This window comes from Solanum verrucosum, unplaced genomic scaffold (assembly GCF_900185275.1).
Source record: "Solanum verrucosum unplaced genomic scaffold, falcon-dt-bn FXZP01000251.1, whole genome shotgun sequence".
Classification (NCBI taxonomy): Eukaryota; Viridiplantae; Streptophyta; class Magnoliopsida; order Solanales; family Solanaceae; genus Solanum; species Solanum verrucosum.
Genome location: NW_026020453.1, coordinates 207503 through 225736, shown reverse-complemented (window position 1 = coordinate 225736; position 18234 = coordinate 207503). Strand labels below are relative to the sequence as shown.

At 32.6% G+C, this 18234-nt stretch overlaps 1 protein-coding gene and 1 pseudogene across 1 annotated transcript; one reads left to right on the top strand and one right to left on the bottom strand.

Annotated features, from left to right (window-relative positions):
• Positions 1 to 1133: 1133 nt before the first annotated feature.
• On the bottom strand, positions 1134 to 1849 carry LOC125808627 (uncharacterized). The gene is made up of 2 exons (XM_049488303.1): positions 1788 to 1849; positions 1134 to 1715 (listed from the first exon to the last, which is right to left on the bottom strand). Exons 1-2 carry the CDS (start codon positions 1842 to 1844, stop codon positions 1134 to 1136), a joined length of 639 nt encoding a protein of 212 aa, XP_049344260.1. The 5' UTR covers positions 1845 to 1849.
• Positions 1850 to 9683: 7834 nt separating this feature from the next.
• LOC125808619 (purine permease 3-like) lies at positions 9684 to 15952 on the top strand (annotated as a pseudogene).
• Positions 15953 to 18234: the final 2282 nt, after the last annotated feature.

The following is an 18234-nucleotide window of genomic DNA, read 5'->3' as shown; positions in this document are numbered from 1 at the left end:
GGCTAAAAGCATTCCTAATATATTACTCTAGTATTATTTCTCCAATTATACATTTTATTTTTGCAAGGGTCTGTTATCTTCTATAAACTGACCATGTAGCAAGGTTAGTTACATATATAAAAAGATTGCTATAGGTATCTGTTGTTAATTACTAATAACAACTTAATCCAGTACTACTTGACAGAATTGTAACCAACAGTTAACTAACTACACATTATAACTTAATCACAATGGACTAATCCACCATTACATTGGTTTATTATACTTAATAGTATCCCTCATTGGCAAATGAAACTAGCTACATGGGCAGCAGCGTCAAGTAAGTTCATCCAAAACATTATCTACTACATATAAATAATAATAAAACTATTTTATTTAAACCTCTTAATGAAAATTCTGGCTTCTTTCACTATACATGGACGGGATAATAAAACAGCTGCTACATACTAGGTAACATGAAGTTCCACTAATAAGTAATATAATGGAATTTAGAATAGCCTGGCTGTTGAGAAGCATAACAGGACACTAGTTTGTTATGCCTCAGGACAGACAAGCAAAGATGTATGTAGATCAGATCAAGATGTTTCCTCATCAATATATCTATAACGTGCATATAATGCCAATAACCATGTTTTTCTTGATCTTAGTTGACACTTCATGAGTAAATCTTATCCGACTGAAACGTGGATCAGGAGCCCAAACAGGGATGCATCTGACTCAGATATCATGTATGTAAAATATGATACTTGAGTCTAACTCAACCCAACCCTGAGGGGTAGCTCAGCTGGTAAAGGCCTGGGACAAAGTCCTTCAGGTCGCCGGTTCGAGCCCCAGCAGGGCCACTGGAGGCATTACAAACCGGCCGCGTCTCCAGGGCCCCGTGAAACTAACCGTGGTGGACCCGCCTTGAAACAGCGGGACCCGGTGGGTACAGCTAGTCGGATTCGCAAAGCGACGCCCGGAAACCACGGTAAAAAAAAAAAAAAAAAAAAAAGTCTAACTCAACCCCAACAGCTATGTTGTGAGTCTACTATAACATGATTAAATCTCTTCTATTTACAGGATCAAAATGCATATCTGCTTATCATTTCAGATGTTAGAAAAGTATTACATGGTATATTCTAAATCAAAACCTATACTTTTCCATGTGGAGATCTGACCCTGAATACATGTTCTTCCCCTGTACATTGATCCACTTTGACGATCCAACGACTCTTTTTCTCCGAAACGCCAAAATCACTGCCTCTCCGTGTCACCAATAAACCTTCTCCTATGGGTAACAAATGAGCATTAAAACTTTCACATTTCCATGATCCCATTCGCAACGCGTTGTACCCTAAAACAATGGCGGCATTATTATTTCCCCCTATCCTTCGTGCCGTCTTAAAAATGCCTTCACAGTTGTTAATGTTGCAATCAATTACTACACAATCTGCTCTTCTATAGTCATTTACTAGTAGAGTTTTGGCATCTCCATTAATTACAAATTCAACGTGCATCGCGTTATGTTGTAGAAATTCAATTGATGGATTTAATTTATCGAATTCGTTGAGGATGCAAATGACTCTACCACCAGTTTGCTGAGCTGCAGCCACAAGGGCTAGTGTGGTGGAATCGGCTGCACCAGCACATGCGACGACCATCAGTTGTGCATTGTTTCCAGCAACAAGTGCTGAGATGAATTCTGATACATCTGGCTCTTTAGCACTCTTTCCCTGAAATACTAAAACAATTAATAAAACATTTGTTGATTGAATTGTAGAACAAATTGTCAAATCATCACTAACCATTTTTATTGCTTTCAGATAGGCTTTGGTTGCACTTTCTGGTGACCAGCATGCCATTTTCTTTCTTTGAAATTGGATGGACTCTTTGGTTGGGTGAAGTTTGAAGGTTATTGGGCAATATATAGTATTGGAAGGGCGGTAGTTATGAGCAATAAATCCTACTCTTCCGTTTCATATTAGTTGTCACATTTCTTTTTTTACAAGTCTTTTAAAATATCATAAAAAAGTATTATGGAAAGAATATTTTTAGTAATGTTGACAATTAATATAGAATGAAGTATGTTATCCAACTGGAAAAAAATAAAATTAAAGAATATTTTAAAATCGTGATGAAGGTAATTTTCACTCGATTTGTGTACTAATTAAGTGGACGATTAATTTAGTTTAAATTTTATCAGGGTGCGATAAATTTTTTGGCTCTTCGTTGTGGTGTTGTCAATCAGAGAGACAAATGAAAATTTTAATCCTTCAAGTAGGACTATTTGAACCAACTTGGAAATATCAATTAGTATTATTTGAAGACAAAACTGATAGGAACCATGTTTATTAGTCCTATCAGTGATCCAACAAACAATCGTTGTATTAATTAATCAAGATTCGAGTTTAGTACAGCTTGAATTAATAAATTATCCAATTGGGAAGTGACTGTCACTTCTTGGTCTTTTGGTGTACGGTAACTTAAATAAATTTACATAATCTTTCAATAAATTAAAGATTTACGTAACTTATAGGAATATTTAACTTCTTGTGACAGATTATCTTATTTTACCAGTAACTAATTTAGCTATTTCTAAATCCTTAATTTCAATTATCGTTCATACACAATGCATACTAGATCTGATTAACTATTTATTTTGCCCTTTCTATTACCTATCTTTATTTTAGTAAGTCTTTCAGTGACATATTTTGATCCTTCTTTTCATTACTTAGAAAAAAGTGAGCTATCCATTCAGGTTAAACTATTATTATTATTATCGTCTGAACGATTAGATATCCAAAAATAATTGTTACTATTTTATTTTCCCAACATATCTTACATTTATGATATATGATGAAATAGTTTAGGCATTGTGCCAATCTGATGATATGTTGTGGTCTGCCCTGCTCTGCTGCACTAACACAAAGCCATTTTGTTACGTAATGTTGCAGGCCAGCTGTAACATGTCATTCTGGCTACCTAGCAATTATCCACGTACAAATTTCATAAATGTTGGAATAACGTTGATAAGTTTCAAGAGAAAAACGTGAATGCACAATTTATGGGTCCGATTTTTTTTGTGGAAATAGTATTGCAGCCTTAGCTTGAAAGAGACAATCAACATGGGTTGGAACTTGAAATTCGATCAATTGCACCAGAGTCAACTTCATTACACGTAGCATTAAAAAGGTTACGTGACTTTCTGAAATTCATATCCTACTAGTTGTTAAATATTTTGTAATATATAGAGGTCTTAAATTGACTAGAGATATCTATTTATGAAATATTTATGAAAAATCATCTTGTAATATGCAAAGGTCTTAAATTGTACCGTATGTTCATGAAAGAACATATAATTATTATAAAAATCCATATCTTATGTTTTATATATAAATATAAGGACTCTCTAGAAATAGCAAAAAACATATGTAAGTACATATAAGGATTTTATTGTATTTTAAAGGGAATTGTTTATTTTTCCCCAATATGTATATAAACAATATTTTTTTAAGGATAGTGATTTTTTACGCTTCAAAGCCATCTTCTTTTATCATTATACTTCCTATTTTTTTAACAGTATCAATTCACATCGTACATGATTATTTTCATTACAATGACTCTATTATTACTCAGAATTGATGCTCCTAACATAATTAATCACACAAAGTTCAGGTGCCCAAGATGTATTAGGGGTGTCAAAAATGAGCCCAACTATAGGTAACTCATTCAATTCTTTCAAAAATTTATGGATTGGGCTCAAGATAATTTGAATTAGGTTCAATCTCAACTCATTCAAGTCTTAACTCATTTTAAGAAGGGAAACTTACATAAAGATACTATATTAAGAAAAATATTTACCATTTATAGCAATAACATTTTTTTTCACTTGATCATTTTTAATACAGTTTTAATACATATTATAAAGAAAAATTTATAAAACACATATAATACAAGTTTTATTGATGAATAATGCATTTATCACACATTTTACTGACACATTTTAATACAATGTGTTAATTTCTTACCAAACAAGCATAATATATTTTAAAACAGTTATAATAAATATATCTTGCATACATAATTCACTTTTAATACATATTGCAGATTTATTAGAGTATTGATATGTATTGCTATAAATGGTAATGAATAAAAAATATCACTAAAATTAGTAATTATTTATTAAAAGGTACCCATCCAAGTAATTTTTCCATTTAAGAGAATCCTCAATTGAGCTCAGTTTAATCTCCAATTTCAACCCGTTTTAAGACTTTTTATTTGCATTAATGTAAATTTAATGTATGTTCCTATATTGAAGGTATGAATTACTAGATATTTTATATCTTAGGATTTATCTATGTATTTGTGTGTTTTTTTTCTTGAGTTGAAATGCAAATTGGGGTTATACAACTTAAATTACAATATATTAAAATTATTGAAATGTCTGCTACTTCTCGATTTTGTGGCAATCATCTTGGTCTTTTTTTGAGCCCTATAGATCAGAAGCCTTGGCTGCTACTGTTCTGTGTCTCATTCGTACCAAAACAGACGACGAAGCTACATCAATCAAGAATGACCGCAGCCTCTAAGTCAGCTTGCCTTTTGCCTCGTGGCTTGGATCGAAGCGGGTCAATATCTAACCCGTTTTAAGCACATTTGAGCCCAAGTAAACTTGGACGGGTCAGGACCCAACCCAATTTCTATTTCAACCCATTTTAGTATCTACAATTTCAACTCAACTTGTCCATTTGACACCCCTGAGAATATATCTACACACTACCCAACTAGGGGTGTCAAATGAGCGGGTTAGATTGAAATTGGAGATATTAAAATGGGTTGAAATGAAAATTGAGTTGGGTCTTGACCCATCCAAATTTACTTTGGGCTTAAAACAGGTTGGGTCTTGACCCGCTTAATCTCTATAACTTTAATATATTGTTATTTACGTTTTATAGCCACAATTTGAATTTCAACTCAAGAAAAATTTAAAAAAGAAGTTACAAATGGATAGATAAATCCTAAAAGATATAAAATAGATAGTAATTTATACCTTCAATATAAAGACATACATTACATCAATGCAAATAAAAAGTCTTAAAACAGATTGAAATTGGAGGTTAAATTGGGCTCAATTGAGGATTCTCTTAAAATGAGTTAAGGCTTGAATAGGTTGAGATTGAACCCACTTCAAATTATCTTGAGTCCAACCCTTAAAATTCTGGTGCGGATTAGACGGGTTACCTATAGTTGAACTCATTTTTGACACCTCTATACACACCTAATTCATGTGTCATAATCTGCGTCACGGACAACTCATGTGGCTTAACCACATCTATGTATTATACGATATACATGTAAACTGTTGGTTTGTAGCATATTATTATTAAAATTAAAAAATATGTATATGATCACAAACAAATAAGCTACATGCAAATAGCCAACAAAAATGCTTATAATATTATCTCTAATATGTAAGTATTCTCAAATAGTGATGCAATAAGCAAAACAACAAAAGTAGACATGGTATATCATAATACCCCGATATAACAATCCATGTATCAATATATGCACTAATCACCTCGCATATATGTAAACATGTTATATCATAATATCCCAACATACAAATATTTGTATCAAAATTCTGGGGATGAACTTGGGGGTCCTCATATGGTAAATTTATAAACTGTCTCAAGAAATCTTACCAGCTAAACAAGAATCAGGTTCTTGTCAAATTTGCAAAGATAAAAAAAAGTCGTTTAGCCCTTTCACTTGACGATTCACATTCAATTTTATATAATAGATGTGTTTAAAGAACTCAACATTATCTGACTTAATTACTGTATGAAAATAAATTTCAAAATTATCGAATTTGTGAACTAAATATTTGTAGCATATTCAATAAAAACACAATCCACAATTTTCTATCCAATTTTTATGCTTTTGGATAATGGAACTTGTACCTTTTCTAAACATTCTCATACTTTGAAATATTTGAAGTTGAGTTTTCTTCTTTTCCATAGTTCATGGAATAGATTGAATTTTGCTCTGGGCACCCTGTTGAGTATTTGGTTAATCGTAAGAATAATTTCTTCCCACAAGTAATAAAGCACTCAGCATCTTCTTTAATGTTCGATTTTTCCTTTCTGAAATTTCATTTGATTGTGGTATGATCATAGTTTGATGAATAATTTTATATTTTGAACATATTTCTGCAAAAAGGAGATTCGTATTCTCCCTCCCTATCACTTTTTATTATTTTTATCTTTTTGTCCAATTTATTTTCAAACGAGCACTCCTTTCATCCCACGACTTTGGAGAAAAAGTCTAATTTGTATTACGAAAATATTTAGAACAACAACTTGGAGAACTTGGTAAGAATATACAAGAATATTTTTCTCAAGAAAGAAAATCGAACCCACGTCTAAATGCACAGTGTTTTCTTAAGAAAATTATTCCCCTCAAATATCTGAGGTTGATGGAATATATCATCCCATGATAAAATAATCTTACTTACTGGTGTATCGGTACCAAAAACTATGATGTGAGCGAACCACTCAATGACAGTAAAGAACACTAGAATTTATTTGTGCACAAGAAAAAGTTCTGAAGTTCAGAAAATTCGTTGTTGAAAAATTTCCTCTATTAATAGACAACAAAGAGTAGTATGAACATGTGTTTATTGTGCCTTATAGGAAAATTAGTCACAACCCTTTGAAAAAGTCACAACCTTTCAAAAAAAATCACAATCCTCCGAAAATATTACAACCTTTCGAAAAGTCACAATGCTTTAAAAATATCTCGTACAACTCTTCAGTAAAATTGCAACCCTTTAAAAATGTCATAACTTTTTTTAAAAATCACAATCCTTCATTTTTCATTCACACCTTTCTAAACCTATTGTAACCTTATAACTTGAACTTTTTTTTATCAAAACAAATTATATATTCTTTAATACCCTATATATAGATATGTTACCACTTGCATTTTGACATTTTGAAAAAGTAAAGGGGCAGGGTAGACAAGTTAGTTATGATTATTAGGTGATATATTATCTTCAAAGTGACGAGGCATAAGCCCTACTGGCCCATTTGATCATATGAGATGAAATTATGATACGAAATCATATCAGATAAAGATGAAGTTTTGTTTGGATATGGAATTTAGATTTTGAAATTGTATTTTTGAGAATAAACATAAAAACCCCATAAATTGTGAAAATTATAGAAATTGTTTCAATTCTTTATACAATCTAACCAAATAGCAAAAGTTCATAACAAAAGCGTAATAACTATCACAAGTTATTCTAAAAAAAATAGAATATACATTGATAGAATTTTAGTTCAATAAAAAAATAAAATTGAACATGAATTATAGTGTACTACTCTTTAATAAAATTGAACATGGTCAATAGCATTAGTAACTTTATCATCATGTTCATTTTCCTTGAATATTTCATCACTCCTTTGGTATTCTCACAAAATAAATATGTAGATATAAAATGATGTTTTTTTTATAAAATATAAACTTGTGTGTAAATTTTTGTATTTGAAAAATGTAAAATCATGTTATGAAATTTTCAAATCGAGCTTTTTGAAAAATTTAAAATTTCATCTCTTAATTTAAAATCATGAGATGATATCATATATCCAAATGTTGATTTCATCTCTTGATTTCAAATCACGAGATAAAATCACATGTAAAGAATATTTGGAAAATAATCAAATATGTAAAGAAAATTTGGAAAAAGCTTTCCAAGACATATATAGAAGTGAAAGATCAAAGGTATAAAGCGTGCACAAAAGTTGTTGGATATCTATTAGGAGGCCATAGCTCAAATTGCAAAACATGCATAACAAAAATATCCCATCTATGTACTAACTGGCTTTCCATTATTGTCAGTATTTATAGGAAGTTGACTTAGGTGCCAAACCCACCCAAATTTTGATCCTTCCTAAATTTATTGAGCTAATATAACTACTTCCTTACTTTAAGGATTTCGTTTTCTGTAGACTTGAATTGGACTTCTTTCTGTACTGTCCCAATTTATATCACTTACTTTTCTTTTTAGTCAGCCCTAAAAAGAATGACATATTTATATTTAGTAATAATTTAACTTTAAAATACATATTTTACGCTTAATAAAATGATTTACAGTCACACAAACATCTATCACTTATTTTATACTACAAATTTAAAAAAAAATTCTTTCATTTTTTAATTTTGTATTAAGTCAGACCAACTCATATAAAATGGGACCGAGGGAGTATCTGTTTTAGCTATGAACGTTTATGCTTTGACGTTTGAGCCAGCTACACCTCTCCAGAAATCAAGCCTATGTATAAAAGCTTATCATGAAAGCAAGTAAATGTAGTGATCATGCATGTACCTTTCCTTTATGGACTAAAAAACTCAGTTCAGTTTAATTAGTTTATTTTCCTCTGTCCTAGATGTATAGTTTTCTCTGAGATTGTGGAATTCATTTACCTTTTTTCATCAAATATAGTCGGAGCTAGGATTTTGAATTTATAGGTTCTAGATTTAAAAAAAAATATTTAACTTTTTTTTGATAAATTATTTATACATATAAATGAATATTTTAAACACTAATACAAAATCTATATTAAAATTATTGAATTTTGCTGAACTCGGCTCCAACCTAGGTACTGACTAGTTTATTTAGTTTCTTAAATAGCCACATGCTTATATTCAACTGGATGGATTTTTGAAGGGTGTTCAAAATCGAATCGTAGTCGATAACTCAATCGCAAAATTGATTTATTGATTTATTGGTGTAGAGTTATCGAATTAACGATTGGTGAATGAATTACATTTTTATAGTTAATAGTTTATCGAATTTGAGATGAATTACTTAATTTCCTTATCGAGTAAAATATAAATTCGTTTAGTATTATCATATTTATATTTTCGTTTTGGGTGTATATTGTAAACCCTAAAACTAAATCTCCATTGAGTATTCACTAGTTAACTTAGGAAAACTCCTCATCACTTCCAAGCGCACTACAAAATTTATGAAGTTATATAACATGTTTCATACCAATTTTATAAAATTTCATACAGAGAAATTGTGAGTGGAAAATATATATTTCATATCAATTTTATGTATTCATTTATTAAAAAAAATGTGAGTGAATTTCTAACTTATATGTGTATATTCTATATAAATTAGTCTTAAAAATATTGAGAAGTGATATGTTTATGAAATATGGTTTGTATCAATTGAGATGCCTCTGATTATTGTGTATATGAAATGCCTATAAATTACGTATAACTAATTGATTTATGAATCCGATTCTGTATGATTTCTAAAATTTGTTTGAGCAAAAAAATAGAGAAAAAATAGGACGATATTGATTTGGATGCGAGAAAGAAAATTTGATGGAGAAGAAGATTTCGGCCATAAATTTGGGGTGGGGGATCAAGTCGTAATTTGTATATTTGTGTATCTCACTTTCTTTTTTAACCCGTTTAAAAGTTTAATTTTTCATATCTAATAAGTTTTATTCTTACTTGCCGCCTTAACGATCCACTCTTTTATAGGAATGACACGACATATTTAATATCGTCTTTTTTGATATGTTGGACACACTTTTAGGATCTTCATGAAAAACCACCTAATAATAAAATTAGTGCAATTACATGAAATCACAAGAAGTACATGTTGGTAAATAGGAAGAAACAAAATGAAAGATAAATAATGTAAAATGAATAAATTTAAAAAAGTTGAACTTAAAAAAGAAATTAATATAATAGATATAAAGAACTTTTTTTTTTAAAAAAAAAAGGAAATCTAATTAGAAATAACCTTGCAATTAATTATATCATGTAATTATCAACAACATAATATAATTATCTCCGTTCAATCACACTCAATTCTCTACCAATCGAGTAATTAATTGGCCAAACAAATAGATCAAACTATGTAAAATTAATTATCCTTATGTAGATTCAAATCTAATTCTATGAGACTTTCCAAATAGGCCTTTAGTGTAAGACCACCAGGTCCAAAAATTAAGTACATTCTTAAATTTCATAGTGAATGAAAGTAACTGTTGAGATGATACATCTTTCAATTAGTTAGCACTGTTTTAGTTAGTTAGAGAATCAGATTGGTGGACCCAATTAAATATTGTTGTATACAGAGTTAGTTGAGTCAGTTAGGATTGAGTTGTGTAGATTATATATTTTGCTTAAACGTTCATACATGTATATATATGGATGACGGTACTTGGAATAAGATACTTTTCTTTTCCCCAATTAATCTTCTTCAATTCATCTCTCTGCTCAATTGCTGTTTACAGAATTCATCTCACCTCCATTGATGGAGGTTCAGTAAGCTTGATAACTCTGTTTTCGACATGGTATCAGAGCACAGTGTGCTTCTCTCTCAAGCTTACTTCACATAAATCTCAGTCTCCATTACGAATCCACTCGATCATTTTTTTTTCATTCATCAATCATGGTTTCCACAGAAACTCAAATTGATACAGGAACTCAAGTCGATCATACAGGAACTAACCCACTCTACTTGCATCCAGCTGAAAGTGCTGGATCTACACTTGTGCTGGTCGTTTTCGATGGTACTGGATATAGATCTTGGAGGAGAGGAATTCTACGGGGTATCTCGGTGAAAAATAAAATGGGATCTATTACAACAATGCTCAACAAACGAATGCTGGTACGAGTGGAAGTAATGCATACAAAGCCAATCAATCATCACATAAGTCACACGGAAACAAATTTTCTCATATGTTTTGTGACTATTGCAAAAAGTCAGGGCACATTAGGGAGAAATGTTACAGGTTGCATGGATTCCCAGCAGATTTTAAGTTCACAAAGGGGAGAAATACAGGTTCAGCAACAAATGTCCAAGGAGTCGGGTCTGAGATTGATGACAATTACCAGCAGCATCAAGGCCAAAACCTGACAAAAGAACAACACAGCCAACTATTGCAACTGCTGGAAAAATTTCAACTAGGAAATGATCCTGAGTTCTCAAACAATCTTGGTGGGGCTGCAAACTTTGCAGGTATCTTGGCTTGCTCTACTTATAAAGAGATAATGAGTAATATGTCGTGTAAATGCTTCAATTCTTCTTATAAGTATTGGCTTTTAGATTCTGGTGCCTCAAATCACATGTCCTATAATAGAAAACTCCTCACCAACACTAGACCTTTACCTTATCCTTTTTTAGTCACATTGCCTAATGGTTATAAAGTGAAAGTAATTGAGATTGGTGATGCTGTCTTAAGCCCAAAGTTGACTCTAAACAAAGTACTATTCGTCCCTAGTTTCAATTATAACCTCATCTCCATTCATTCCTTAACAGTTCAACTCAACTCCATTGTTAATTTTTCTACTTATTCGTGTATGTTGCAGGCCCCTTCAATGAAGAGGCCTATGGAGATTGGTAGAGCAAGGAATGGATTGTACTACCTTTGCTCAAAGTGTCAATTCACCAGTTCTACTTCGCATTCTGTTGAGTCTCATAATGTCTGTAATTCTTGTTCTGTGTCTACTTGTAAAATTCCTTCTTCTATATCTGATTGTAAACATTCTGATTCTCTGTCTAATTGTCCAAGGACTGTTGATCTGATTACTAGCAGTAATAAAGATACATGCTGCACAACCAGCAACCCCATTCCCATTTCCCCATCTCTTGTAAACAGTTCATGCTCACACAATAAAGTTGTTGGTTCATCAAATGTGTCTTCAATTTGTACATCTCTTTCTGATACTTGTATTGATTACTTGTGGCATAATAGATTGGGACATGTACCATTTGTGAAAATGAGAAGTATATCTAGCATCCCTGTGAGTTTTGCTCCCAAACAACCTTTTATCTGCACAATTTGTCCCATGGCCAAGCAAACCAGACTACCTTTTCCTACCAGTAACTCAGTCTCCAGTAAACCTTTTGATCTTTTACATTTAGACCTATGGGGGCCCTATCATGTGGAAACACATGACCACTACAAGTATTTTTTGACCATGGTCGATGACCACAGCAGGTCAACTTGGGTACACCTGTTAAGCTGCAAAAGCAACACCCTACAAATCATCAAATCTTTTGTCCAACTAATAGAAACCCAATTTCATGTCTCCATAAAGGCCATAAGGTCAGATAATGGACTGGAATTTACTTGCAATGAAGCCTTTACCTTCTACCAGTCTAAAGGCATTATTCACCAAAAATTTTGTCCATACACACCACAACAAAATGGTGTGGTGGAAAGAAAACATAAATATCATCTCAACATATCACAACTGAACCTAGACGATCTACCAGGACCCATACCAAACCTTCATATCTCCAAGATTATGTCTGCACAATGCCTACCTTAACAGACCAAGTTTCTGCCAAACCCACCAGCATTTTCAATGCTCTTTTTGCCAATAGAAACCATATTCCTTTCACTGCCCTTAGTTGTGCCAATCAACAGTCTTTGAGAAGTTTTTCACATGACAGTTAGCACAACTCTTATGAGGAGGCTGCCATGAGCCCTGCTTGGCAAGCAGCCATGACCCAAGAATTTGATGCTCTACATGCTAATCACACTTGGAATTTAGTTCATTTGCCTGCAGGTAAGAAGACCATAGGTTGTAAATGGGTGTACAAAATCAAACACAAAGCTGATGGCAGTGTTGAAAGATTCAAAGCAAGGCTTGTGGTGAAAGGCTATACCCAACAAACAGGCATTGATTACACAGAAACCTTTTCACCTGTGGTCAAAATGACTACAGTCAGGGCATTGCTCAGTATTGCTGTCAAAAAGGGTTGGGGCATGTATCAATTAGATGTTAACAATGCATTCTTACATGGTGACCTACATAAAGAGGCTTACATGGAAGTCCCACAAGGGTTGCATGTTGATAGTCCTGTTTTGGTTTGTAAATTGAAGAAATCTCTATATGGTTTGAAACAGGCTAGCAGGCAATGGTATGATAAACTCACTGAAGCTCTCTGCACAAAAGGTTTTGTTCACTCAGCAAGTGATTACTCCCTATTCTACAAAGTCACATCATCCTCAACAGTGTTTGTTGCTGTATATGTGGACGACATTATCCTCACAGGAGATGACCTCCAGGAAATTCAAGACCTTAAGTCTTTCCTGCACCTTCAGTTCAAGATCAAAGATTTGGGCAAATTACACTATTTTCTGGGACTGGAAGTTCTCTATCAGACTAATGGCCTTCTTATTTCTCAGAGAAAATTCACATTAGATCTACTCAAGGATTTTGATTGTCTTGGATATTCTCCTGTTTCTTCTCCCCTTGATAGTTTTGTCAAATTGCATGCTTCAGAGGGGGGCATTATTACCTGATCCTACTCACTATAGGAAGTTAGTTGGCAAGCTAAACTTTCTCAGCAACACACGTTTAGACATTGCCTTTAGTGTACAACACTTAAGCCAGTTTATGCAATGTCCCAGAGAACCTCACTTCAAGGTTGCCATACATGTCCTCAGATACCTGAAGAGTGATCCTACCTTGGGTTTATTTTTGTCAAATGCTCCACACTATGACCTCAAGGCTTATTGTGACTCTGATTGGGCCTCATGCCCAGATTCCAGAAAATCAGTCAGCGGATACCTCGTTCTACTAGGAGATTGTCCTATTAGCTGGAAATCTAAGAAGCAAGAAATTGTGTCATTATCATCTGCCGAAGTAGGGTATAGGTCCATCAGGAAAGTTGTTGGAGAATTGGTTTGGCTTAGAAGGCTCTTGATTGAACTGACCATTCCATGTTCTGATCCTACTCCAGTGTTTTGTGATAGTCAAGCTGCTGTCCATATTGCACGAAACCCAGTGTTTCATGAACGAACTAAACATATTGAGGTAGATTGTCATGTTGTTCGAGATAAGCTACAAGATGGGTTCATATCTCTGCATCACATTTCTACTGTAAATCAGTTGGCCGACATTTTAACCAAGGCTCTCACAAGAATTAAACACACACATCTCTTAAGCAAGTTGGCTGTGACATCCTCACTTCTAACTTGAGAGGGGGTGTTGAGATGATACATCTTTCAGTTAGTTAGCACTGTTTTAGTTAGTTAAAGAATCAGATTGGTGGACCCAGTTAATTATTGTTGTATACAGAGTTAGTTGAGTCAGTTAGGATTGAGTCGTGTAGATTAGATATTTTGCTTAAACGTTCATACATGTATATATAAGGATGACGGTACTTGGAATAAGATACTTTTCTTTTCCCCAATTAATCTTCTTCAATTCATCTCTCTGCTCAATTGCAGTTTATAGAATTCATCTCACCTCCATTGATGGAGGTTCAGTAAGCTTGATAACTCTGTTTTCGACAGTAACAAATAAAACAAAACAAATAGAATACATACATATATATATATATATATATATATATATATATATATATAAGGCCTTTTGCTATGATTTAACTTTAAGCCATAAATTTTATTGAGCAGGCTAACTTATAGATAGAAGAATTGTCTTTTGCTATCATTAATCCTATTGGTCCAATGTATGAAAATATCATAAATGTTAATGTCCATACATTATAAATGACACAACATTTGGAAAAGAAAGAAGAAGAAGTTGAATCCTCCATAGAAAATGGAAACTCAAGTAACCTCAAGAATGAATAAAGTTCTTCTAATCATTAACTGTATAATTCTAACTATAGGAACCTGTGGTGCCCCTTTGATCATGCGTCTTTACTTCATCAAAGGAGGCAAAAGAATTTGGCTATCATGCTGGCTACAAACTGTTGCTTGGCCAATCAATTTCATCCCTTTAGCCATTTCCTACTTGTATCGTCGCAAAAATAATAATAGCAGCAAACTCATTCTCATGACTCCCCGAATTTTCATGGCCACTATTGGTATCGGAATCCTACAAGGACTTTCCAACTATTTCTATTCTTATGGCGTAGCCAAATTACCCGTCTCCACTAACGGACTTGTTATTTCTACGCAACTTGCTTTCATTGCCTTTTTTGCCTTCATTATTGTGAAGTTGAAGCTCACTTCTTACTCCATCAACTCCGTATTTTTGTTGACGATTGGTGCAGTGGTTTTGGCCCTACACTCCGGTGGTGATCGACTGGAGGGAGAGACGAATAAAGAGTATATATTAGGGCTTATCATGACCCTAGCATCTGCTGCATTGACTGGCCTTATTTTTCCTTTGGTGGAGTTGATATATAAAAAGGCACAACAAGCTATCACTTATACATTTGTATTGGAGTTTCAAACACTCTATTGCTTTGTTGCTACTGTGTTTTCAACTATTGGAATGGTCATAAACAACGATTTTCAGGTCATTCTCTCTATATTATAGTTATACGATCATGTTACTTCTAAAATAATTACTTATATTATGTAAATTTACTTTCACAAGTATTACTCGATAACATGATAAAATTATTAACCAATATAATTATCTAGTTTAAACTATATTGATGGCCTAAAAAAACACTTAACTTCTATACACCAATAGAGAGGTAAAAATAAGTTTACGATAACTTATGTTGCTCGAACTCTTCAAAAATGTCAATGAGTGCTTGTTGGATTCTCCAAAATAATTGTTATTACTAGTGTATAATAGCGTAAAACATATTTTGCAGGCAATTTCTGGGGAGGCAAAAGCATTTGAACTTGGAGAAGGAAGATATTATGTTGTAATAATATGTATTGCATTAGTTTTGCAATTCTACTTCTTAGGGACTATTGGAGTCATCTATTCTGTTTCTTCTTTGGTATCTGGCATTTTGGCAACATTTCTGCTTCCTGTTACCGAAGTTTTAGCTGTTTTTCTTTACGGCGAAAAATTCAGTGCAGAAAAAGGGATTTCTCTTGCCCTTTCTCTATGGGGATTTGCTTCATACTTCTATGGGGATTATAAAGAGAACAACAAGAGAAAGAATGATCAATCTTCGGAAACAAAAACTATTGATAAAACTAATTGTACTCCGTGATTAAAAAGAGTTCTTATAATTACATGACAAGGTTAATACAAACTTGTACTAAATCTTTAATTATATTAACATGGATGTCTATAACTTCAAGGTGTAGTTCCATTATTATGTGTAGAAATACCCATACCTCAACTACGTCCTCATTGTTCTCCCACACCTTAAAATATTCCCAATATTATCAAAAGGTTAATGTCATGTTTAAGGCAACTAAGTACGTATAAATACGCCCTTGTACTAGTATAAATAGGGATATGATAGGTGATGAATAATATACTTAAACACTTTGAAGAATATGAAATATCTCTTCACTTTGTCGTCTCTATATTTCTATTGCTTTCATATATTAGTATTTTTTTTTTTATTTACTTTGATTTTACAACAAAACTTTTGTATAGTATTATATATTAGAATTTGAAGTTTCCTTTGAAGAGGATTTGATTTCCTTGTTGATCATTTTGATGTCAGTAAGAGGGTCCGATTCAATAGGTGCTGGAATAAATTAAAGTTGTTGCTTTGTGAGTCATTGAATTCCGGTGAGGATAGCTTTAGCTTCAGATAGTGTTGCTTCCCAAACCTCCCTCCCAAGATGTGTGTTTCAAAGTCTTCGAGTTTTCCTCAACTTGAAGATTATAATCCTACTTTAGTTTATAACTTATTGAACTAATGATACACCTTTTTTTTTGTGAATTTATACCACTAGATAGTGTCATTAATTTCCATCGATCCAATACAAGCTCATCCTTAACCTTTTCAGATCAAACATCTATTACTCCATCAAGCATGCATGTCCACTTTATTCCTAAACCCTCTGCTCACCGAGGAAGTTACGGATCTCAGTGGACTTGTTACCTCCGGTACTTGAAGCATTGATAGGAAAGTGCGCAGACACAAAATGCAACATGTATCTGTATTCCTTGGTTATACCAGTGATGAGATTATCAACATGGTTAAGAGCGATCAGGGTGGATTTACGTTGATGCATGTTACGTGACACGATTTCCCCTTTGACATCTTTTCATCTGCAAATAATTCTCGATGTGAAAACACAAAGCCAGGGGGCTGATCTTTAAATAAGAAAAGAGTGGATCTGCAGGGTCCAAAATGAATTGGCTTATTCGAAAAAGGCCTTGTTCTTTAGAAGATCTGTCGATTGTTTTTATTAAATATTATATATATATAAAAGAGATAAAACTTAAAAGAATTAAAAGGACACCCTTATAACAAAATGCTCGCAACTCTAGTGGTTAAGAGGCTTGAACTTGTGCGTTAATGTCTTCTATTTTAGAAATTAATATAAAACTTAAATATTTGAGTCATTTATCAATCGGAATCCTTTATCAATCAGAACTATAGTTAAATAAAAATAGTGTTGATTCCTTATAATTATGACTTGTGAGTTTCTTAAAAAAAAAAAAATTAGTTCATGTGTATCAATCATCTTGGATATCTCGAACCTCCACTTAGTATTTTTTTAATTCTATTTTTTATTATGTGCTTGAAGTTTTATTTTTATTTTTATTTGTTCATAATAATAATTGTATTTTTTTATTTGCTTGTTACAATGAAATAATTTAGGATTCATTAAATTGATTACAATTGTCCGCAATATTCTATTATTTGATCCTCAATTATTAATTGTGCAGATTACATCATATTCATATTCATATTAGTCTAAATTTGATCTAGTTATACAGATTACTAATAATAGTGGTATTATTCTAAAAAAAATCCAAACTTTCAAAACCAATTTTTACAACTAAAACTTCAAAGTCTGACTTGGAAGAACAAGCTCATGAGTCAAAAAATATCGTCGAAAAGAAGGAATTGATTTAAGTTCATTGCCGATGGATTCTAGAGAAAAGTTACATAATCGAAAATATCATCCAAATTAACGGAGACTCAACTTTTTTTAATAGGTAATTTTTCTTCAAGATCAAAGTAAATAAGATGGAGAAAATTAAAGTTACTTATTTGAATACAGTTTTGTTGTAAAATCAAAGTAATAAGATAATAATACTATAGATGAAAGTAATAGTAATGGAAAAACAAGAAAAGAGAGATTTCTTATTCTTCAAAGTATTCAAGTATATTATCCATCGATCACCTATCATATCCCTATTTATACTATTACAAGAGGGTAGTTGTAAGACCTCAAACATGAGTACATGCCATTAACCTTTTCAGAATATAGGAAATAATATTATGATGTGTGGGAGATCAATGAGGACGTAGTGGAGGTGCGGGTATTATTATACATAATGATAAAATTACACCTTGATGTT